The sequence below is a fragment of the Myotis nattereri genome (genome assembly GCF_964212035.1).
Source record: "Myotis nattereri genome assembly, chromosome: 12".
Taxonomy (NCBI): domain Eukaryota; kingdom Metazoa; phylum Chordata; class Mammalia; order Chiroptera; family Vespertilionidae; genus Myotis; species Myotis nattereri.
The window spans coordinates 41505361-41527959 of record NC_138087.1 but is presented as its reverse complement, the minus strand read 5'-3'; the positions used below and the strand labels follow the sequence as shown (position 1 = coordinate 41527959).

Here is a 22599-nt window from a genome sequence, read left to right as displayed (position 1 = left end):
TAAGTGACTGAGTCAGGATTTAGATCCATGTTGGGCTTCAATTAAACACACACACACACACACACACACACACACACACACACCTTTTTAGATTAGAAAGGATAATACCTAAATAAATAAAAATGAACTAAATAGCCCTGGCTGGTGTGGCTCAGTTGATTGGGTATCATCCCATGCACAGAAGGGTTGCCAGTTCAATTCCCAGTCAGGGCACAAGCTCAGGCTGTGGGGTCAATCCCTGGTAGAGGGCATTCAGGAGGCAGCCAGCCACTCTCGCATTGATGTTTATTCTCTCTCCCTTTCTTTCTCTCTAAAAATCAATAAAAATAAAAATTTTAAATGATCTACATATAACAATTAAATTGAAGTCTGTTATAAGAAAACAAAACTTTTGTTAGTACTAAAGAACTAAATGCAGATATTAGTAGATGTCACTAGGTGATGCTGTTTGTTAAATTTCCCTCCCGGTAATCTGAGGAATTATTATTTACTCAGATGGGAAAGAACTTATTCTAGGCCTAATAAAAATTTAGTTGTCTCTTTAGCCACAAAAGTTATACAGTCCAGAAAATAAATTTATATGCAAACAGGTAAGCCACACAAAGAAACTTTTAGTAAGACTGTAAGCTTAGAGGATTGAGACTTCCACATAATGAACATGGTATCTCTCTCTACTTATTTTATCTTTCTCTATTTTTGTCTCCATTTTCTTTAATGTCTTGATAAGATTTTGTTGACAGAGTTCTTGAGTATTTTAAAAATTTATTTCTGGTTAACATGTCTTTGATGCCACTATAATGTTATCTGTCTTTATCTTTTATGTCAAAATTTTTTAAAACAGTTTTTTTTTCCGATGGGTTGTCAGAGAGGGAGACAAACATCGATTTGTTGTTCCACTTATTGATGCATTCATTGGTTACTTTTTTTAAAATATATTTTATTGATTTTTTTAGAGAGGAAGGGAGAGGGATAGAGAGTTAGAAACATTGATGAGAGAGAAACATCGATCAGTTGCCTCTGCACACTCCCTACTGGGGATGTGCCCGCAACCAAGGTACATACCCTTGACCGGAATCGAACCTGGGACCCTTCAGTCCACAGGCCACCGCTCTATCCACTGAGCCAAGCCGGTTAGGGCCCTTGGTTACTTTTTGTATGTGCCCTGACCAGGGATCGAACTCACAATCTTGGCATATCGGGACCACACTCTAACCAACTGAGCTACCCCGCCAGGGCCTATGTTGAAGCATTTTAAATTGACATTACACTCTTAACGAGGCAAAATGTATGCTGCACACATATCAAACTGACAGAAATTCAGCAATTTGATACCAAGTGTTGGAAACGAGGCAGAGCACTGGAACTCTTGACACACTGCTGTGGGGAAGGGAGATGGCAGTCCTTCTGGAAAGACAGCTGGCACTGTAGTATAGTAATACTGATGCCCTCGACAACTGCTAGATTCATGCATACAAAAATGTGTACCAAGAAATAAGACGTGTACCAAAAACACATATAACAATGTTCAAAGCAGTATTCTTTGTAATAGGGAAAAATTGAGATAACTCAAATGGCTCTCAACAATAGAGAGTATAAAATCATGGTACATAAATACAATAGAATAAAACAGAGACATCTAAATGAACTAGTAACAGCTTTTGCAACAACCTGAATCAATCTCACAAATTTCATATTAATAAAATAAAGAAGAGGTACAAAATAATGTGCATAAGTGTATTCAAAACTAATGCCTGCCACTTATTTTTAAATGGTTCAGCAAATAAAATATATATCTATATCCACCTATTCAGATACAAACAAAATGTACAAACTGTTAACAAATATGAATCTAGGTAGGATTATACAAAGGTTCATTGCATTATTTTGCTACTTTTCTTTAGGTTTGAGATTTTTCATAATAAAAAGAAAAAAAGTTCAAAAATCAGATAAAGCTAATTTACATTGTTTAGGAGTAGTTCTTCATCTGTGTGATAGACGTATGAGTTTTCTTTATAAGTATTTACTAAACTATACATACATATTTTATGCAGTTTTCTGTATGTATACTTTATAAAAGAAAAAAGGTTAAAATGTGATGATAAAAATACATTTAAAAAAACTGCTACATACTTGTTAAACATTGTTATTTAAAAAATCAACTTTCTGCTTTATAAAGCAACCAAACATTAAGTTCGGGGGCTTTTGTTTATGGGTCATTTACTTGAGATAAATTTATCAAAAGGAACACACCTGAGGACCCATTTTTGAGGCTAGCAATAATGTCATCGGATTTTTTCTATGAGATAGTTCTTACAAAACCATCAATTCTGAATCTTGTTACTTTGATATTCTTCTATATAATTCCCATGAACTGCATTATGATACCCCAGTGCTCACTGGGCAGATCTTCTAGCATATGCTACTTAGAAATTTATTGTAAGAAAAGTCTGCATAAGTTATATAATTGTTCAAATATTATACACAATTTATATTGTCCATGTATAAATGTTATCATTTTCTATAGGTTATTCTAAATTCTTTATTAGGATTTCACAGTATTTTTCTGTAAAACCCTCAAATAAAAAGTTGTTCAGAATTTCATGTTTTCACACTGACTTTTAATATATTAATCTATTTGATTGTCATCTTCTTCTGAGTCATCTAAATCAATATTAAAATCTAAGTCATCACTTTCTTCTTTATTTCTTCTGCAGCTTCTTCTACAATTGGAATGTGGATTATTTTCAATGTTTTCTGTCTTTTCTGTTTCTTTATTAAACCTAAAGATGGAAGGAAAAACCTCTTTACTTCCCAGGCTTTCACTATTTACTTGTGTGGATTGAAAATAACATTACGCTACATTTCCTGATTAACAGAAGCCTAATGAAATAAATAAAAAGAAAAAAATCCTTGAAGACTAAGTTACGACCCAACGAATTATATTATTATAATTCTTTAATGTCTTTTTCAATATATAGTTATTGACTGTTGTCAAAAAAGTAGATTCAAAGAAAATGTATGTTGTCCAGTAAAGAAAAGTAGTTACATAATAAAGAACTTTTTAATAATGAGTAATGAATATAAACCTCATGGATAAATATTTTAATTTCCTAAAAATATAAAGTTTTACTTATAAAGTTTCACTTCAATCTGTAATGATAAAGACTTTTTTCTATTAGGTAGAAAAAGTCTACATTAGTGTGATACACTGAAACTTAAGACCTTCAGAGCTAATGAACATTTCCTTAAATAAAATTCGCTTACTAATTACTAAAACAGTAAAACCCAAACATAAAAGAAATACTCACGGAGTAACAATGTCTTCTTTCTTTCCACATTTTGCGCAAACTTCAAGTTCACAGGCACATGGTCTACATATTATGTGATAAGAATCTTTCACTGTCTTTTGTAAACATTTAACACTAAAAGTAGAAAGTGAAATCAAACATTAATTTTTACCTAAGATATATCTGATAAAATGAGGAAGTGAAGCTAAATGTCTAGATAAAAAGCCCCAAAATCAAAACTCCTAAATTCCAATCTCAGAAAAAGGAGACATATGTAAAACTTTAGACAATTAAAAAAATAATTCCAATCTCATGTATTTATCTTATATAACTTTACATTAAATAAAGCATTTCTAGATAACAGGTTACAGATCAACTTGAGATTTATCTGCTTTCAAAATGCCTTTAAAAATGTCATCTGCAAACAGTGACAATTTTACTTGTCCTTTTCCAACTTGGATGCCCTTTATTTCTTTTTCTTGCCTAATTACTCTGGCCAGAACTTATAATACGATCCTATATAATAAAGAGGTGATATGCAAATTGACCTTCATGCCCTCACACAAGATGTCACCCCCATGTGGTCACAAGATGGCCACCACAAGATGGCCGGCAGGGGAGGGCAGTTAGGAGCAACCAGACCAGCAGGGGAGGGCAGTTAGGGGCGACCAGGCCTGCAGGGGAGGGCAGTTAGGGGCAACCAGGCTGGCAGGGGAGGGCAGTTAGGGGTGACCAAGCTGGCAGGGGAGGGCAGTTAGGGGTGACCAGGCTGGCAGGGGAGGGCAGTTAGGGGTGACCAGGCTGGCAGGGGAGGGCAGTTAGGGGTGACCAGGCTGGCAGGGGAGGGCAGTTGGGGGCAACTGGGCCAGCAGGGGAGGGCAGTTGGGCATCGATCAGGCTGGCAGGGGAGTGGTTAGGGAGTGATCAGGCTGGCAGGCAGAAGCGGTTAGGGGCTATCAGGCAGGCAGGCAGGTGAGTGGTTGGGAGCCAGAAGTCCTGGATTGTGAGAGGGATGCCAACTGCAGTTACAAGATGGCCACCACAAGATTGGGCCTAAACCAGCAGTTGGACATCCCCCAAGGGATCCCAGATTGGAGAGGTGCAGGCTGAGCTGAGGTACACCCCTCTCCCCCAGTGCACGAATTTCATACACTGGGCCTCTAGTGTTCAATAAAAGTGGTAAGAGTGGGCATTCTGTCTTATTCTGATTCTACAGGAAAAGCTTCCAGTTTTCCACTGTTGAATATGTCAGCTGTGTGCTGACATCTATTAAGATGATCATATGATTTTCATCTTTCATTCTGTTAATGTGGTGTATCACATTGATTGATTTGTAGATGATAAACTATCCTTGCATTCCTGGAACAAATTCCACTTGATTATGGTATATGATCTTTTTATGTACTGTTGAATTTGATTTGTTAATAATCGGTTGAGGATTTTTGCTTATAAGGTATATTAATCAGGAATACTGGCCTGTAATTTTCTTTTCTTGTGGTATCCTTGTCTAGTTTTAGTATCAGTGATGCAGGCCTTATAAAATGGGTTTGGAAGTGTTCCTTCCTCTTCTATTTTTTGGAAGAGTTAAGAAGAGTTGGTATTAATTTTCTTAGAATGTTTGGTAGAAATCAACAGTGAAGCTGTCTGATCTTGCACTTTTGTTTGTTGGGAGTTTTTGATTATTGATTCAATCTCTTTTCTAGTAATCTATTCAGATTTTCTCTTCCTTAATGATTCAGTCTTGGCAGGTTGTATGTCTAGGAATTTATCTGTTTCTTCTAGGTAGTCAAATTTGTTGGTGTACAATTGTTCATAGTCTGTTGTGAATCTTTGTATTTTTGTGGTATCAGTTATAACATCTCTTTCATTTGGGATTTTATTTATTTGAGAATCCTCTCTTTCTAGCTAAAGATTTGTCAATTTTGTTTATGTTTTTAACTAATCAACTCATTAATATTTTCTATTGTCTTTTTAGTTTCTATTTCATTTATTTCAGCTCTGATCTATGTTGCTTCCTTCTTTCTCATTGCTTTGTACTTTTTTCTTCTTTCTCTAGTTCCTTGAGGTGTAAAGTTAGATTTTATTTCTTGATCTAAGCAGTTATTGCTGTGAACGTCTCTCTTAAAACAGTTACTGTTACATCCCAAAGTTTTGGTATGTTCTATTTCCATTTTCACTTATCCCAGGGTATTTTTTTTTTAAATTTCTCTCAGATTTCTTCTTTGACCCATTGATTGTTTAATAGCATGTTGCTTATTCTCCACAAATTAGCAAATTTTCTGGTTTTCTTCTTGTAATTTGATTTCTAGTTTCATATCATTGTGGTTGCAAAAGATGCTTGATATAATTTAAATCTTAAATTTTTACCACTTGTTTTGAGGACTAACATATGATTTATCCTCAACAATATTCCATGTGCACTTGAGAATAATGTATATTCCATTGCTTTAGGATAGAATGTTCTGCATATCTATAATAATAAAAGCATAATATGCTAATTAGACCAGACAGCCGAACGACCTTCCAGATGAAGCTGGGGCTTTGAAGGCCAAGGCAAGCTGCCACGGCTGTGAGGGCTGAGCCCCTTGCACAAATTTTGTGCATCAGGCCTCTAGTATTTGTTTAATATTGTTAAAATGCCCATACTACTTAAAGCAATATATAGATTCAATGCAATCTCTATCAAAATCTTGATGACATTTTTCACGGAGATAAAACAAATAATTCTGAAATTTATATGCACAAAAGACCCCATATAGCCAAATCAATATTGAGAAAAATGAACAAAGTTGGAGGCATCATGCTCCCTGATTTCAAACTATATTACAAAGCTATAGTGATCAAAACAGTATGATATTGACATAAAAGAGGCATACAGATCAAAGAGAATAGAGAGCCCAGAAATAAACTCACTCAATTAATTTGCAATAAAGAAGTCAAAAATATATTAACAAACTCTTCAATAATTGCTGAGAAAACTGGACAGCCTCATACATAGGAAAAGAAAATGGACCACAATTATACATCATATCACAAAACTAACTAAAAATGGATTAAAGACTTAAATGTGAGACCTGAAACCATAAGACTCCTAAATACACACACACACACACAAAACATAGGCTGTACGCAATGATTCTTTAAATTTGACACCAAAATTAAATGGGACAAAAAAAACAAAAATAAGCAAGTGGGACTAAATCAAACTAAACAGCTCTGTACAACAAAGGAAACCATCAACAAAATGAAAAGGCAACCTACTGAATGGGGAAAATATAAGTAAAACATGTATCTGTAAGGGGTTAATATCCAAAATATATAAAGGTCTCACACAAATCAATAGCAAAAACAAACAATCTGATTAAAAAATGGGCAGAGAATCTGAATAGACATTTTTCTAAAAACAATTAACAGATGGTCATCATGTATATGAAAAGATGTTCAGCATCACTAATTCTCAGGAAAATGCAAATCAAAACCACAATGAGATTATTCCTTCAAAAAGCTATTATCAAAAAGACTAGAAATAACAAGTGTTGGTAAGGATATAAAGAAAGGAGAACCCTTGTGCACTGTTGGAAATGTAAATTGGTATAGCTAGTGCTATGGAAAAAGTATGGAGGTCCATCAAAAAATTAAAAAATAGAACTATCACATGACTCAACAATCCACTTCTGGATATTTATCTGAAGAAAATGAAATCACTAACTGAAATCAATAAAAACCTATTTTTAAAAATCCACTTTAAACATCAATATATAGTTAAAAAGAAAGTATAGTACCATGACAATGAAGGGATAAATTTTCCAAAAACACACAATATTCCTGAATGTTTATGCATCCAACAACAGGCTGTTAAAATAAATGAGGGAAAGCTATGAAATAAAAAGAGAAATAGACAAGTTCATAATTATAACTAGGGACTTTATCATCTCTCTGTAACTAACTGGACAAATAGACAAAAAAAAAAAAAATCAGTAAGGATATAGAACACCTGGTTGACAGAAGACTATGAACCAAATTGACATTTATAGACCCCTCCACCCAACAAGGGCAATTTGTTCTTTTCAAGTACACATGAAACATTCTCTAAGATAGATCATATCTGAGCCATAAAACCAACCTCAATAAATTAAAAAAAAACAAAAACCTGTAAACTTACAGGAAATATGTTCTCTTACCACAGTGAAATTGACTGGAAACCAGTAACAGAAAAATATATGGAAAATGCCCAAATATCTATAAATTAGAACACTTCTAAAGAATCTACAGGTCAAAGAGGAAGTCATAGAAAAATTAGAAAATATTTTGACTGAAGGACAATGAAAACACATAATCAAAATTTGTAGAAAAAAGCTAAAAATGTTCTTGGGCAATATATATAATTACATGTTTATATTAAAACAAGAAAAACGATCTAAACTTATACCTTAAGAAAATAGAAAAAGACAAATAAACTAAAAGCAAACAAAAGGAAGAAATATTGATATAAACAGAAAACAATGAAACTGAAAACAGAAAAACAGAGAAAATTAGTAACACCAAAACCAGGCTCACTGAAAAGATTAATATAATTTATAAACACATAACCAGACTGATCAGGACAAAAAAAGGAGAAGAAACAAATTACCAATATCAGGAATTGAAGAAAGGACAGCATTATAGATCCAACAGATATTGAAAGAATAATAATAAAATTTTACTGACAACTCTATGCCCATAAATCCAACAACATCATTGAAATGTACAAATTTGGGAAAGAGACATTATCAAAACTTGCTTAAGAAGAAATACTTAATCTAAAAATTCCTCTATCCATTAAAGAAAAATTTAATCATAGTTAAAAACTCTCCAACAAGTAAAACTACAGGCCCAAATGGCTTCATTGATGAATTCTACCAAACATTTAAGAAATAATACTAATTTTTTCAAAAACCTTCCAAAAAACAAAATAGGAAGAAACAGTTCCCAACTTATTTGATGAGGCCCTAATAGCAAAACAAACAAAAATTACAGATTAGTATTTCTAGTAAACATAGATGTAAAAATCTATGACAAAATGTGAGCAAATCAAATCTAGCAAAATATAAAAAGGAGACATATAATGACTAAGTGGGGTTTACCCAAGGGCATGCAAGACTAACTCAATATTAATATCAATAAATGTAATTCACCAAATCAGTGTTCTAAGAAAGACAAACCGTATGATAATCCCAACAGATGCAGAAAAAGCATTTGACAACATTTAATAACCATTCATAATAAAAAGCCTCAGTAAACTATGAATTAGAGGAAAATTCTTCAACCTCATAAAGAGCATTTACAAAGAATCTACAACCAATATCATGCTTAATGATAAAAGACTGAATACCTTCCCCATAAAATCAGGAGCAAGGCAAGAGTATCTGCCCTCATCACTCCCGGACAGCACAAGGTCAAATGAAATAAAAGCCATACAGACTGGAAAGCAAGAAGTAAAACTGTGTTCATATAGAAAATACCAAAGAATCTATTTTTAAATGTATTAGAAATAAAATGTGAGTTTATTAAAGTCACAATATATAGGGTCAGTAAAGAAAAATAAACTGTATTTCTACATTGTAGCAATTACCAATAACGATTTCCTGTAAAAATTGACAAGCTGATTCTAAAAGTTATTTTTTTTAAAAGCTAAGAAATTATAATAGTCAAAACCACTTTCAAAAAGAAAAAAAGGGCCGTAACCGGTTTGGCTCAGTGGATAGAGCGTCAGCCTGCAGACTGAAAGGTCCTGGGTTCGATTCTGGTCAAGGACATGTACCTTGGTTGCGGGCACATCTCCAGTAGGAAGTGTGCAGGAGGCAACTGATCGATGTTTCTAACTCTCTATCTCTTTCCCTTCCTCTCTGTAAAAAATCAATAAAATATATTTTTTTAAAAAAAGAAAAAAAGGTTGGAAGATTCTCCTGACTGGATTTCAAGACTTACCATAAAGCCCCAGTAATCAAGATAGTGTGGTTGGTGACAGACACACAGATCAATGAGATAGAATGAAATCCAAAAATAAACCCATACATATGTCAACTGATTTCCAACACAGGACAAAGGGATTTCAAGGAAGAAAGGGTAGCTTTTTCAACAAATGATGCTGGAATAATGGAAGAGCCATAAAATTAACAGGAAATGAGTTATAAACCCAAATATAAAAGCAGAAAATATTTGCAAAACACATATCTGATAAAAATATTTATACTCAGAATATAAAAAACTTTCAAAACTCAGTAATAATTAAACAAAACAACTCAGACAACACATTAGCTAATGAACAGAAAGAACTACCCCAAAGAAGAAATAGAGATGCCAAATGAGCACATGAAAAGGTGCTTAGCACCAGTGGTCATCAGAGATATGCAAATTTTAATCACAATGAGATGCAGCTTAGGACTAATATCAGGAACTCTCAAACTATTGATGGGAATGTAAATGGTATAGCCACTCTGGAAAAGTTAGACAGTTCAATATAAAAACACCCTTAACATACAATCCAGCAATTTCACTGCTACATATTTACCCCCCAAAAATGAAAACATATGTTCACACAAAACCTGTACATAAATGTTTATGGCAATGTAATTCATAACCACTAACCTAAATGTCCATCAACTGGTGAATGGATAACAATTGGTGGTCCAATCAGTGGAAAAATAAGTTTGGATTAGGAAAATTTTCAGTGTTGTATTGTTTTTTTGCTTTAATTTTTTTTAAGTTTTAAAATAATTTTATAGAGATTTTAAAATATATTTTTATTGATTTTTCACAGAGAGGAAGGAAGAGAGATAGAGAGTTAGAAACATCGATGAGAGAGAAACATCGATCAGCTGCCTCCTGCATATCTCCCACTGGGGATGTGCCCGCAACCCAGGTACATGCCCTTGACCGGAATCGAACCTGGGACCCTTCAGTCCGCAGGTCGACGCTCTATCCACTGAGCCAAACCGGTTTCGGCTTAAAATAATTTTAAAGAAAATCTATTTTGGCTAGGTTCATCTCAGGATTTAAGAAAACTACAATGTTTTCATTTATCTATGTTGTTTCACACCAGGGACTTCATAGGTAAACCAATCCTTAAGTATCCAAATAGCTAATTCAGGGATAAAACTATTTACTGAATTGTCAAAGTTAAAATTTACATGTAAAATAGGCATAAAAATGGAATCTCCTGTTTTGAAATCTGAAGTCAAAAGATCACAGATTCTACATTCTCTAGCCCCAAAACAACACTGGCTCAATCACCTGCATAGCTTATTCAAATGCAGATTAATGGCTACACCCATTATTTACATAATCAGAATCTTGGGAATGGGTCCCAATCTGTCAGTTAACCTCTTTAAGACATTCTTATGCACATGGCCACTTCTAACCCCTGACTGGATCAAAGAAATACTTTCTTGATGTGGAGGCTTTCCAGTGTTCCCACTGCTGGCTGAGACTGTAATGGCCAATTTGGAGAAGAGAAGAATTCTATTGCTGAAATAAATTATTCTATTTTCAAATTTAAACTCATTCTGAAAACCGGTTAGGTTATATTAAGCTAGTATTTCTATGACTATAAATATACCTATTTATCAGGAGATACACACATATTTTTTAACTGACATGTTTCCTCATGTTTGTGAAAATGTAAATTATATACATTTTTAGATGTTTACCGCCTTCCCAGTTTCTGTCACAGAAGTGGGACCTTGGTGTGTCTTCTCTTTCAAAACTCTTAATCCATGCTTGACATCCTCACTGGAAGTATAGTGAGAGAAGGTCTGAAAGTAATTGAGTTTCTGGATTTTTTTTTTTTTTAATCACAATAGTATATTTGCCTTGCCATAGAATCTTGATTTTAATAATTAAATGGTTTAGATATTATTTTAATGATACATGGTATGAATTCCAAATTGTCATAAAACTCATGAAACATACTGAAACATCTTCAAAATAACTGTAAATTATTTACTCCTGAGACTGTGTTTTTCATATAAAATACATAGTAAGGAAAGACATTAAAATCACCTAATGTAAGTTTTAAATAATTTTCGTTAAAAATTAGCTATATTTTGAAAATTTTGTGAGTACATTGCAAAAAGAACTTCAGATGTTAAAATAATGATGGTTTTGCCTTCTTTTCATTTCTCCATAGCATACAATTCCTAAGAATAATCAAACGATCTTGACCATTCATATACCACAAGTAATTATTTTAATAAAAACTGTGGTCAAATAAAAACACAGGTCATTCCTATAAAACGTGTTTACTAACAAAGGAGACAGTAATATACTTTTTTAGAATGTTATTTTAAAAGTAAAAAGACATTTACCTTTTTACATGAAAAACACACAAAAAAGTAATTAAAAGTTAAAAAATATGTTCATTACATATTTATGGATGAAAATTAGAGACAAAATTTGAAGTTTTCACTTGTCTCACTAATATTTTTGTTTTAAAAGTTACTTTTCATAGAAAAGTTATTAATATTAATACTTTATGGGCATATGTTATTTATACTCATATTATTTACTAAATAATTATTTTTAAATGTCTTATTCATATCTAATATAAATACTAATATACATAAAACCCATATAGGTATATAAACCAAGCTCTGTGGTCCTCAGTCATTTTTAAGAATATAAAATGGTCTTGAGAACCAGTGATATCTATATATATAAAAGCCTAATATGCAAAGTGTCCCCTCGGGCAGGAGTTAGGCCAACTGGGCTCACTATGACATGCACTGACCACCAGGGGGCAGCGCAGAATGAAGGAAGGCCCTGGCCAGCAGCCAACAGCTGGGGAAGGTGAGGCCTCAGCCAGCAGCCACTAGGGACCCTACCTGTGCACAAACTTCGTGGACTGGGTCTTTAGTACACAATAAATACCGATGGGGAAAAGAACTGATCTTATATTTCTAGTACTTACTAGAAATAAAAGGCTTACTTTACTCTGCCACAACTTTTCTGGCACTGCCTCCAGTTCCTGGTTATATTATTACACTTTAACCTTTATCATAATTAAACTCCACTTATATACTCTCACATATTCGATGACTAAGTGCTTTCATAAACAGTGAGCTGTGCTACTCCACCCTTAGTGTGCAAATAATAGAAACCTAACATTGACAGAGCTCCACAACATATTTCCTCCAAGGGCTCTAAGTAATCTGTGCTAACAGAGAAAGATTCTGAAACTATACTAAGGAATTACATCATATGCTACTTAGAAAATGTTTTTAAGAAAACAATATCCCCAAATTCCAATAACCTTGAGTAGAAGTTACAATTCACTTTCCTGTGTCCCAAACTGAGGTGTTTAAAAATAAGTAGAAAGATCAAACCAACTTTTCTATTTATTTATTTATTTTTAATTGATTTGAGAGAGAAAGGGAGAGGGAGGGAGAGGGAGACAGAGAGAGAAATATCAATGTGAGAGGGAAACATCAATCAGTTGCCTCCTGTACACACCCGACTGGAGACCAAACTCACAACCTGGGCATGTGCCCTGACGGGGAATGGAACCAGCGACCTTTCGGTGCATAGGCCGCTCAACCACACTGGCCAGCGCCGGACCAACTTTTCTTGTTGCAGTAGTAGAATTGATTAGAATAATTCTTAAGAGTACATAATAATTCACCTCTGACCAAGACTAGTTTAGGAAAACAGAGAAAATCAAAATCATTACATTTTAGGACAGGCAATTTTAAATTAAACCTTGCTGTATCAATCAATATTAATGTCAAAAAGTAGGCTTCAGCCCTGACTGGTTTGGCTCAGTGGATAGAGCATTGGCCTGCAGACTGAAGGGTCCCAGGTTCGATTCTGGTCAAGGGCATGTACCTTGGTTGCGGGCACAACCCCAGGTGGGGGTGTGCAGGAGGCAGCTGATCGATGTTTCTCTCTCATCAATGTTTCTAGCCCTCTATCCCTCTTCCTTCCATTCTGTAAAAAACAAATAAAATATTAATAAAATAAAAAAAAGTAGGCTTCAGCCCTGACTGGTTTGGTTCAGTGGATAGAGCGTCGGTCGACGGACTGAAGGGTCCCAGGTTTGATTCCAGTCAAGGGCATGTACCTTGGTTGCAGGCACAACCCTAGTGGGGGGTGTGCAGGAGGCAGCTGATCGATGTTTCTCTCTCATCGATGTTTCTCTCTATCCCTCTTCCTTCCTCTCTGTAACAAATCAATAAAATATATTCAAAAAGTAGGCTTCATACACAGGTGAGCGATTGATGACAATAATGAAAACAACACTTTTACCTTTAAATAATATATTCAAAACAGATAGAAAACCTTCTTTTTGACAGATAGCACTGATTCATGTTCATGGATCAACATCCTATATATTAAAAGCCTAATATGCTAAGTGTCTGGTCATCTGGTCAGCCATTCAACCAATCAAAGTGTAATCTATCCTATTTAATAAAAGAGAAACATGGTAACTAGCCGTACCTCCGCTACCCTTCCCATTGGCTAATCAGGGCAATATGCAAATTAACTGCCAGCCAAGATGGCAGCCGGCAGCCAGGCAGCTTGAAGCGAACATGAGGCTTGCTTGCTTCAGTGACGGAGGAAGCCAAAGTTCCCCGCCTGCCGCTGCCGGCTTCGGAGCTTGCAGTTTGAAACATTGTTACAAATATAGAAGCTAAACAAAACCCCAGAAACCTGCTTTCAGCCAGCCGGGATCTCAGAGCTGGAGTTGAAACAGTGTTTTGATTATAGAACCCAAACAAACCAGATACCTGCTTTCAGCAGCTGAGGCCTCAGAGCTGGAGCCAAGCCTCAGAGCTAAAGCTGGCCCAGAATAAAAGAAGAAAAAAAAAAGGAGAGGTTGGGAGCTTCAGTCATCCGCCAGCCTGAAAACAGCCCTCAGCCCCTCACCCAGACTGGCCAGGCACCCCAGTGGGGACCCCCACCCTGAAGGGGGTGTGACAGGCTCCAAACAGCCATCATCCCCTCATCCAGGCTGGCCAGGCACCCAAGCGGGACCCCCACCCTGATCCAGGACACCCCTCACGGCAAACCAGCCGGCCCCCACCCATGCACCAGGCCTCTTATCTATATAGTAAAAGGGTAATATGCCTCCCAGCACCGGGATCAGCGGAGCCAAGAGGCCTCCCGGCACTGGGATCAGCGTGACAGGGGGCAGCACCCAAACCCCCTGATCGCCCTGCAGCTCTGTGTGTGACAGGGGGCGGGGCAACAACCTCCCTATCCGCCCTGCTCTGTTCGTGACAGGGGAACGCACCCCAACCCCCTGATAGCCCTGCAGCTCTGTGTGTGACAGGGTGTGGTGCCCCAACCCCCCGCCCTCGGGCCCTGCTCTGTGTGTGACGGGGTAGAGCCATAACCTCCCCATCGGCCCTGCCCTGAGTGAGACAGGGTGCGGTGCCCCAACCTCCTGATCCGCCCTGCTCTGTGGGTGATAGGGGGCGGTGCCCCAACTCCCCTATCGGCCCTACTCTGTGAGTGACAGGGGGGAGCTCCTCAACCCCCTGATGGGCCCTGCTCTGTGCATGACAGGGGCGGCGCCCCAACTCCCCAATCGGCCCTGCTCTGAGCCGACCAGGGGCTGCACCTAGGGATTGGGCCTGCCCTCTGCCACCCTGGAGCAGGTCTAAGCCGGCAGGTCGTTATCTCCCGAGGGGTCCCAGACTGCGAGAGGGCACAGGCCGGGCTGAGGGACCCCCCTTCCCCCCGAGTGCACAAATTTTTGTGCACTGGTCCTCTAGTATATATATAAAAGCCTAAGTGACTGGCCGATCATTTGACCGGCCGACTGGTAGCTATGATGTGCACTGACCACCAGGGGGCAGAAGCTCAACGCAGGAGTGCCGAGTTGCAACGACTTGGAAGCTGCGGTTGTCGGGTGATGCACTCAGAACCAGAGAGGAGAGAGCTCAGTTCCGGGGTGCGTCACCCAAAAACCACTCTCTCACAATCCAGGATCCCTAGGGGGATGTCGGAAAGCCAGTTTCGGCCTGATCCCTGCAGGCCAGGCTAAGGGACCCCACCAGTGCACAAATCTGTGCACCGGGCCTCTAGTATGCTAATGATATGCTAAGACCGCTCAGCCGCTTGCTATGATGTGCACTGACCACCAGGGGCAGACAGTCGACTGGTCAACAAGTCGCTATGATGTGCACTGGCCACCAGGGCAGACGCTCCAATCAGTAGGTTTGCTAGGGTCCAGCCGATCGAGACTGAGCGAGACAGACCAGACATAGTCCCTCCCTGGCTGGCCAACCTCCCATGTCACCCCCCCCTTGGCCCTGATCATGCACCAGGAGGGTCCCTCAGCCTGGCCTGCACCCTCTCTCAATCCAGGACCCCTCAGGGGACGTCAGAGAGCCGGTTTTGGCCCAACAGCAGAACGACTGGTTGCTATGATGCGCACTGACCACCAGGGGACAGACACTCAATGCAGGAGCTGCCCACTGGTGGTCAGTGCACTCCCACAGAGGGAGCACTGCTCAGCAAGAAGCCCTGAGCTGGGGTCACGGCTGGCAAACACAGTGGCAGTGGCGGGAGCCTCTCCTACTTCCGTGATAGTGCTAAGGATGTCTGACTGTCCGTGGGCCTACGCTGTCAGTTGGACATCCCCCGAGGGCTCCCAGACTGCAAGAGGGTGCACACTGGGCTGAGGGACGCCCCCCTCCCAAGTGTACAAATTTCATGCACCAGGCCTCCAGTTACATAATAAGAGGAAAGATAAATGAACAAATGACAATTTATGTGGAACCCCCACAGGGACAGCTTGAGATTAACTGCATTGTCTAATAAAGAAAACAGGGCTCTCAATTATTTTTCCCTCCATTCTCTGGTGCCTTCCTCAAAATGTTTTCTATAAACATTGTTTATAGTAAGTGCTCTTATACTTTTAATTTATAACTTAAAAAATTGATTTTAGAAAGAGGAAGGGAGAGAGAAAGAGAAACACACAGAGAGAAATACTGATTTTTGTTGTCCCATTTATTTATTCATTTTTTGGTTGATTCTTGTATGTGTACTGACTGGGGATTGAACCCATAACCTGGGTGTATCTTGAGGCCACTATAATCGACTCAGTTGCCCAGCCAGGGCCTAATTTATAACTTTTCTAAATCTCGCTCTACTTTTTTCACTTCATCATTAGTCTGCAATCTTACCTTGTTCCCTATAAACAAGTAATTAATGCCAATTGATGGACCAAGACTCCAGTGCCAAAGAATGAGTGTAAAGTACTGCTATGAATATAACCTCAAACTGGTGAATATATCTGGTGCTCTCTGTGTATTAATTTGCTTTCTTTGAAAAGTGAGTGCAGTGGCCCTCTTTATTAACCATGATTTTAGGAGTATAAGCTTCTTTCCTTTAAAAATAAGGGGTTAACAAATGCTGGCGAGGGTGCGGAGAAATTGGAATCCTTGTGCACTGTGGGTGGGATTGTAAAATGGTGCAATCTCTATGGAAAAAGTATGAAGAGTCCTCAAAAACTTAAAAATAGAACTACTGTATGATTCAGCCAGTCTTAAAGAGATATTTACACAATGTTCATAGCAATATTCACAACAGGCAACAGACGAATGATAAAGTGAAAACAGAGAGATAGGTTTTAAAAAGTTATAATTTAGGCCTTGTCCAGGCAGCTGAGTTGGTGAGTGTGTTCTCCCGAAACACAATTGTGAAAGCAACACAAATGTGCATCAGGGGATAAATAAACAACTGTGCTGCACACACACACACACATATTTTTCATCCTTAAAAAGTAAGGGAATTCTATCACATGCTACAACCCGGACAAGCCTTTAAGACATTATGCTCAGTGAGATACACTGGTCACAGGACAAATACTGTATAATTTCATTTATATGAGGTCTTTAAAGTAGTTAAATTCATAGCAATAGAAAGTAGAATAGTGGTTACCAGGGGATGGAAGGAGCTGACCAGGGAGTTGTTGTTTAATGTGAATAGTTTCAAATTTGCAAGATGAAGAAGTCCTGGAGATGTGTTGCACAGCAACGTGAATATTCTTAACATTACTGAACTATCTACACTTAAAAAAGATGGTAAATTTTATGTTGTATGTTTTTTACTATCACCACAAAAATAGATAAATAGTTAACTTTAAAAAGAACAGGGCTGACCTAAAAAAGATTATCTTGAAGGTCAGAGTTTGGCTAATTTGATTGAAAAACTTTTGTAGTAAAGAGGGAGCCAGCATATTGCTAGAGAGTCAAATCACGGAGTGGCATGACCTGTTGGCAACATCTCATCCCCCTCTAGTATCTGATTTTCTCTCAAATAGCATTTCCCCCTGCCAGGCTCAACTGCCCCCCACACTGTAGTAGACATATAAAAAGCAGGACTTCTCTGGGAACAAAGCTTCCATCCTGCTGCTAGAAACCCAACTCTTCCCCATAGGAGGCCTTAAGTCAAACTATAGACCAATGGAGGTATCTATAATAATAAAAGCATAATATGCAAATCAACCAAACGGCCGAACAGCAGAACGACCATCTGGATGATCACGCTATGACACACACTGGTGCCAGGCCAGCCAAGGCAGGTGTGATGTGATTGGTGGGGGGGGGGCCCTCGCCATCACCCCACGATTGCCCTACAGAGGGAGGCCCAGGCTACTCAGCCTGCAGTGCTGCTGTGGGGCCTCCCTCTGCAGGGTGATTGATCAAGGGGCTTCTGGACTGTGAGAGAGCACAGGCCAGGCTGAAGGACTCCCCTCCCCCCCCCCCCCCACCCAGTGCACGAATTTCATGCATGAATTTGTGCACCAGGCCTCTAGTTTGAGTATAAGAGATAGAATATAATTTATTTATTTAATGCAATGAAGTACGAAGAGATTAGATTAAAAACTATAAGGCAATACATTTAAAAACTACAGTAGGTCCTCGGGTTACGTCACAGATCTGTTCCTACAGCGCGATGTAACGCGATTTTTGCCTTAAGTCAGAACCCACCTACATAAGCACCTATGTCACTCACATGGAGCACATACACAGCAGTAATGAGGTAAAACAGTAAAAAAAAAAATTTAAAGAAAGATAACAATTCCTGACTTTTACTTGTGGTAAATAAATAATAAAAAACATAGAGCACATATGTACATGTCAAAATGATGGAACTTTTTCTTTTTTATAAATAAATGGGAGATGGCGACGTAACCACGAAACAATGCACGTCGAGAGGACTGTCTGTATTAGTTAGAAAGGGCTAAACACCCGGATGTGAAGACCAGGTCCTCAGGAGGAGTGCCTTTGTTTGATGAAAAGATGTAATGAAAAGCAGTGTGTTAGGCATAAAGCACCTACATTTGTGGAAATGGTAGGCTAGGCATCCCTAGAGCAATGCTGGTTCCAAGGCATGTTCTTTCCTTCTTCACCTGACCTACTTTTAGGATGAAATCTACTTTCAACCACATTCTTCTTAGGGCATTTAAGCCCCCTTCTCGCCATTCTGGACAGTTCTGTGTTAGCCTGCTGTATTTAATGAACTCCCTGGCAAGCTTTTGTTTTATTCAAGAATTCTGTAGCTGCAAAGTCTGAAAAAAAATTGACCTAAGATATTGAAGGGAACAAAATTTTGCCACCCTGAAGCTGCCTTTTTGGCATTTTGATTTTAAATTGTTTATTAAAAAGACAAAAGACTCAGAAAGAACCTTTGGCCCTCCCCCCTTTCCTGCCCAAGAGCTGCAGACAGAAGCCTGCTTTGGAAAGGGAGCCTTGGCTTAATCACCTTAGGAATCTTCACCCTAGCATTAGTCAGGAAGACTCCAGCTTGTTAGCGAGAATATTCCTGCCACTCTTGTTCTGCACTCCCTCAACTACCTGTAAATTGCCCATTCTCACTCCTGAAATCTAAGACTCCATCCCCACCCTCCACCCCCACCCCCCACCCCCACCTTTTCTCCTTTGTCCAAAAATATCTTATATACCCAATGTTGCCTGTTTTTGGAATTTTCAGGACGATGTTAATTTCCCATGAACATGTATTAAAACCTTTATTTTCTCCTGTTAATTTTATTAGTCCAGCCTAGAAAAACTTAGAAGTTGAAGAGTATTAATATTCTTTTAGCCCCCGCAGTATATATGTTGCTTCAGTGGCTTGACCCTGTGAGTATCCATTGTTTTTGTACACAGCAGTTTCTCAACCAAGACACTACTGACATGTTGGGTTGGGTTGGTCTTTGTTGTGCGGGCTGTCCTGTGTATTGTAGGATGTTTGGCAGCATCCCCGGCCTCTACCCACTATATGCCAGTAGCAACCCTCCCAGATCCTATAGTCATGGCAATAAAAAATGTCTCCAGACATTCCCAAATGCCCCTGGGGTCAAAATCCCCTTTACTGTTGAGAACTACTGATACAGAGGACTTACGGGTCCAATTCTAAGCTCAGACCTCAATCTGTTTTGGGCCTGCTGCTGTGTTATTCCAGCTTCTCCTTTCTTTTCCACTACTATGGCCATGTTAAACATTAGCTAGCACTGTATTTTTCTTTTATGGGTAGGAAGAGAAAAGAAGCAGCTAGAGATTCTAACACAAGTTTGGGTATTTGCCTACCATATTTGTAAATTAATAGGAGAAAAGGATTACTTAGTTACCTGAAATACGAGGCAGAAGACGTTCGTAGGTATCAGTTTAGGCATTTCAGTACCTGAATGTAAAATTTGTTTCTCTAAATACATGTGTTTGTGTTTTTTAAAGGTAGAATTTAATAAGTATAAATCCTAACAAAAGAAAAATTTAATTTGTAAGTGGTTATGCTTGATCAAAGCATTTAAAATGGCAAAACAAGTTATGCTTCAGTGGGGGTCTAAAATACATATAAATAGTTTTCCTCCCACTTTCTAAATTCTTCTGGTTTGGCTAATAACCAAATTAAAAGATAGATATTAACAGGAGAAAATAAAGTTTAATACATGCACATGGGGAATTCACGTAGACATGATAAATCCATAAAAATTCCGAAGACAGTGAGGCAACATTGGGTATATAAGACATTTCTGGACAAGGAAAAAGGGGTGGGGGTGGGGTGAGATGATAGATTTCAAAAGTGAGAATGGGCAATTTACAGGTAGTTGAGGATGACAAAACATACTTGGCAGGAAAATCCCTGCTAAGTGACTGAGAAACAATGGGGCACAGTGGGTATCTAGCTAATAGGCACCTGCCCGAAGTTCTCTTGTTTACCCTACTTAATTCAAATTGGGCTAAGGGGAATGTCATAAGATCTCCTTCCAGAAGCTGGGTTCTTTGTCTGAAACTCTTGGGCAGGAAAGGGGGGAGGGTCAAAGGTTCTTTCTGGGTCTTTCATTTCTTAGTAAACAGCTTAAAAATCAACATCCAAAAAGCAGCTTCAGGGTGGCAGAATTTTGATCCCTTCACATCCCATCAAGCATCTCTCATCATTGGATTTAAATCCCTTACAATGTTGGTCAAGTCTTAATATGCAGAGAAAGGAAGGTGGATATAGATGCGTTATCCTTTCTATAAGGCTCTCCATGCTAGATTAGAGTTTGAAACCCGGGCTTTCTAAAACGCCTAGTGTGTCACATGTTCAGTGCAATCTGAAATTCATAATGTTCTAGGCCAGACAGGTGACCTCTTAAGCAACACGTTTGGGCCATGTTTGGACTAGTAGTTTCTTAGTCTCTCATTAGCCATCATTTGTTTTGCAATACCTGAGGCTTCTTTATTTCTAGAGATTTTCCTTAATGTCATCTTGTCTGTATTTTGGTATTTATACAATATATTTTACTTCCCTCATTTTACACTCGTCACCAGCTATTGTATGGCTAACCTCATCTGCTTCAGGGTGAAGCAGCTCCTGAGGTGCTCATCTCCTGGACCTAACTGAGGTCTCTCACAGGCCTCTGGGTTACACTGCACGGCCCAGGCAGTGGCAACATCACCATGAACTTCCCTGACTCCAAGTTATAGATTCACAAAATGTCTGACAGAATTTTTCAATAAAAAAATAAATAGCAAAGGTTATATCCTGTTTATTTTTTAGACTAACGTTCCAAACTTTAAGTAAAACTTCCTCCCATGAAGGAAGAGAAAATACATTTAAGGAAGCTGCCACTACTACTCAAAAACTAAAAGGAAAATAAAGCAACACTGCATTACTGTGTTCTAAATAGCTACTACATAGACTACCAAACTAAAACTCAAAATGTAAAAACATGATCACGTACATTAATGCTAACTTTTAAATTTCAAATGATCATTTTTCTCTTTTAGGCAGAAATTACCCTCCAATGTGGCCCTTATTCAGCTGAGCTAAAGGATATAAGGGAACAACACTAGTATGCACATAAGGCTGATAAAACAAAATCCAAGAATTTAAAAAAAAGGCTGAGGGACAGAGGAATGAGGGACGAAGTCCAGTATCTTTTCATTTAAACCCAACTATTCAAAGGAATGAAATTATCAGTTATCAATTTAGCAGTTTATTTATGAGACTCCAGCTCAGCCATTTCAGTAATCTTTATGGGTTGCATTAAAAAGAGCTGTTTTAAGCCCCCTTGGTAAAGATGATCCATAGTAAATACTGATACCTCATCAGTGAGAGGTAGACTTGCAAAACAAATATTCCCCTCTCTGCCGTAACCCACCTTTCATGCACAAGAGTCTATAAAAATGGTGCATTATTACTTATGGAAGAATGGGTCAGGGAATGATCAATCAGTTTTTCAATCTATTTGCCTTCACAAAGCAGGATTCAGCATATAAGATAAAATTCTACCTGGGAGAATGGAATTTTTTTCCCTATTTACCTTAATATTTATTTGAATACAATTTTGAAAATTGGGGAATGAAATAATAAACTATATGATACTGGCAAGGTAATTAATAAACTTAACTCACCATTTTTTAGGCTTTGACAATGGTTTGTATTTGCTGTATTTTACACGCCATTCAAGAACTTCTTTACAGCGCTGACATACTCCATCATGAAGTTTTGTATTAATTTTCTAAAAAAACAAAGAGAAAAGCAAATTGAGAATTTCATCTGTGCGCTAGCATTGCAAACCCCATGAAAAAGGCACACAAGAAATTTAAGTTTTTTAAAAACAGCAACCTAACTGTAATCCGTGTTGACGCCTTATATGTATTTTTATGTACATTCCTCAATTTGCTTCTTTACAAAAGCAAAGATGCTTCACTGGTGTTCCTCAGAATCATCTAAGAAACTTTTTAACCTGCAGGAGTGTTTTGAAAGTCCTCACCATTGATTCTGATGTGTACATATGTTAAAACTCAAACTGTACAGTTAACGTATGTGCATTTTT

The 22599-nt window shown here is 38.1% G+C and overlaps 1 protein-coding gene across 2 annotated transcripts in view; it reads right to left on the bottom strand.

Annotated features, from left to right (window-relative positions):
* Nucleotides 1-1519: 1519 nt before the first annotated feature.
* LOC308528306 (uncharacterized protein C9orf85) overlaps nucleotides 1520-22599 on the bottom strand; it is a 50185-nt gene continuing 29105 nt past the window's right edge. Inside the window, exons 2-4 of one of the 2 annotated variants that reach the window (XM_081103890.1) lie at nucleotides 22175-22281; nucleotides 3309-3422; nucleotides 1520-2780 (exon numbers count right to left, since the gene is read on the bottom strand). In XM_081103890.1, the coding sequence (XP_080960016.1) occupies nucleotides 2627-2780; nucleotides 3309-3422; nucleotides 22175-22281 (375 nt within the window). In that variant the 3' untranslated portion in view covers nucleotides 1520-2626. Of the gene's footprint in view, nucleotides 2781-3308; nucleotides 3423-4964; nucleotides 5758-22174; nucleotides 22282-22599 lie in introns of those variants that run through there. The other variant, XM_081103891.1, reaches the window with a different exon arrangement.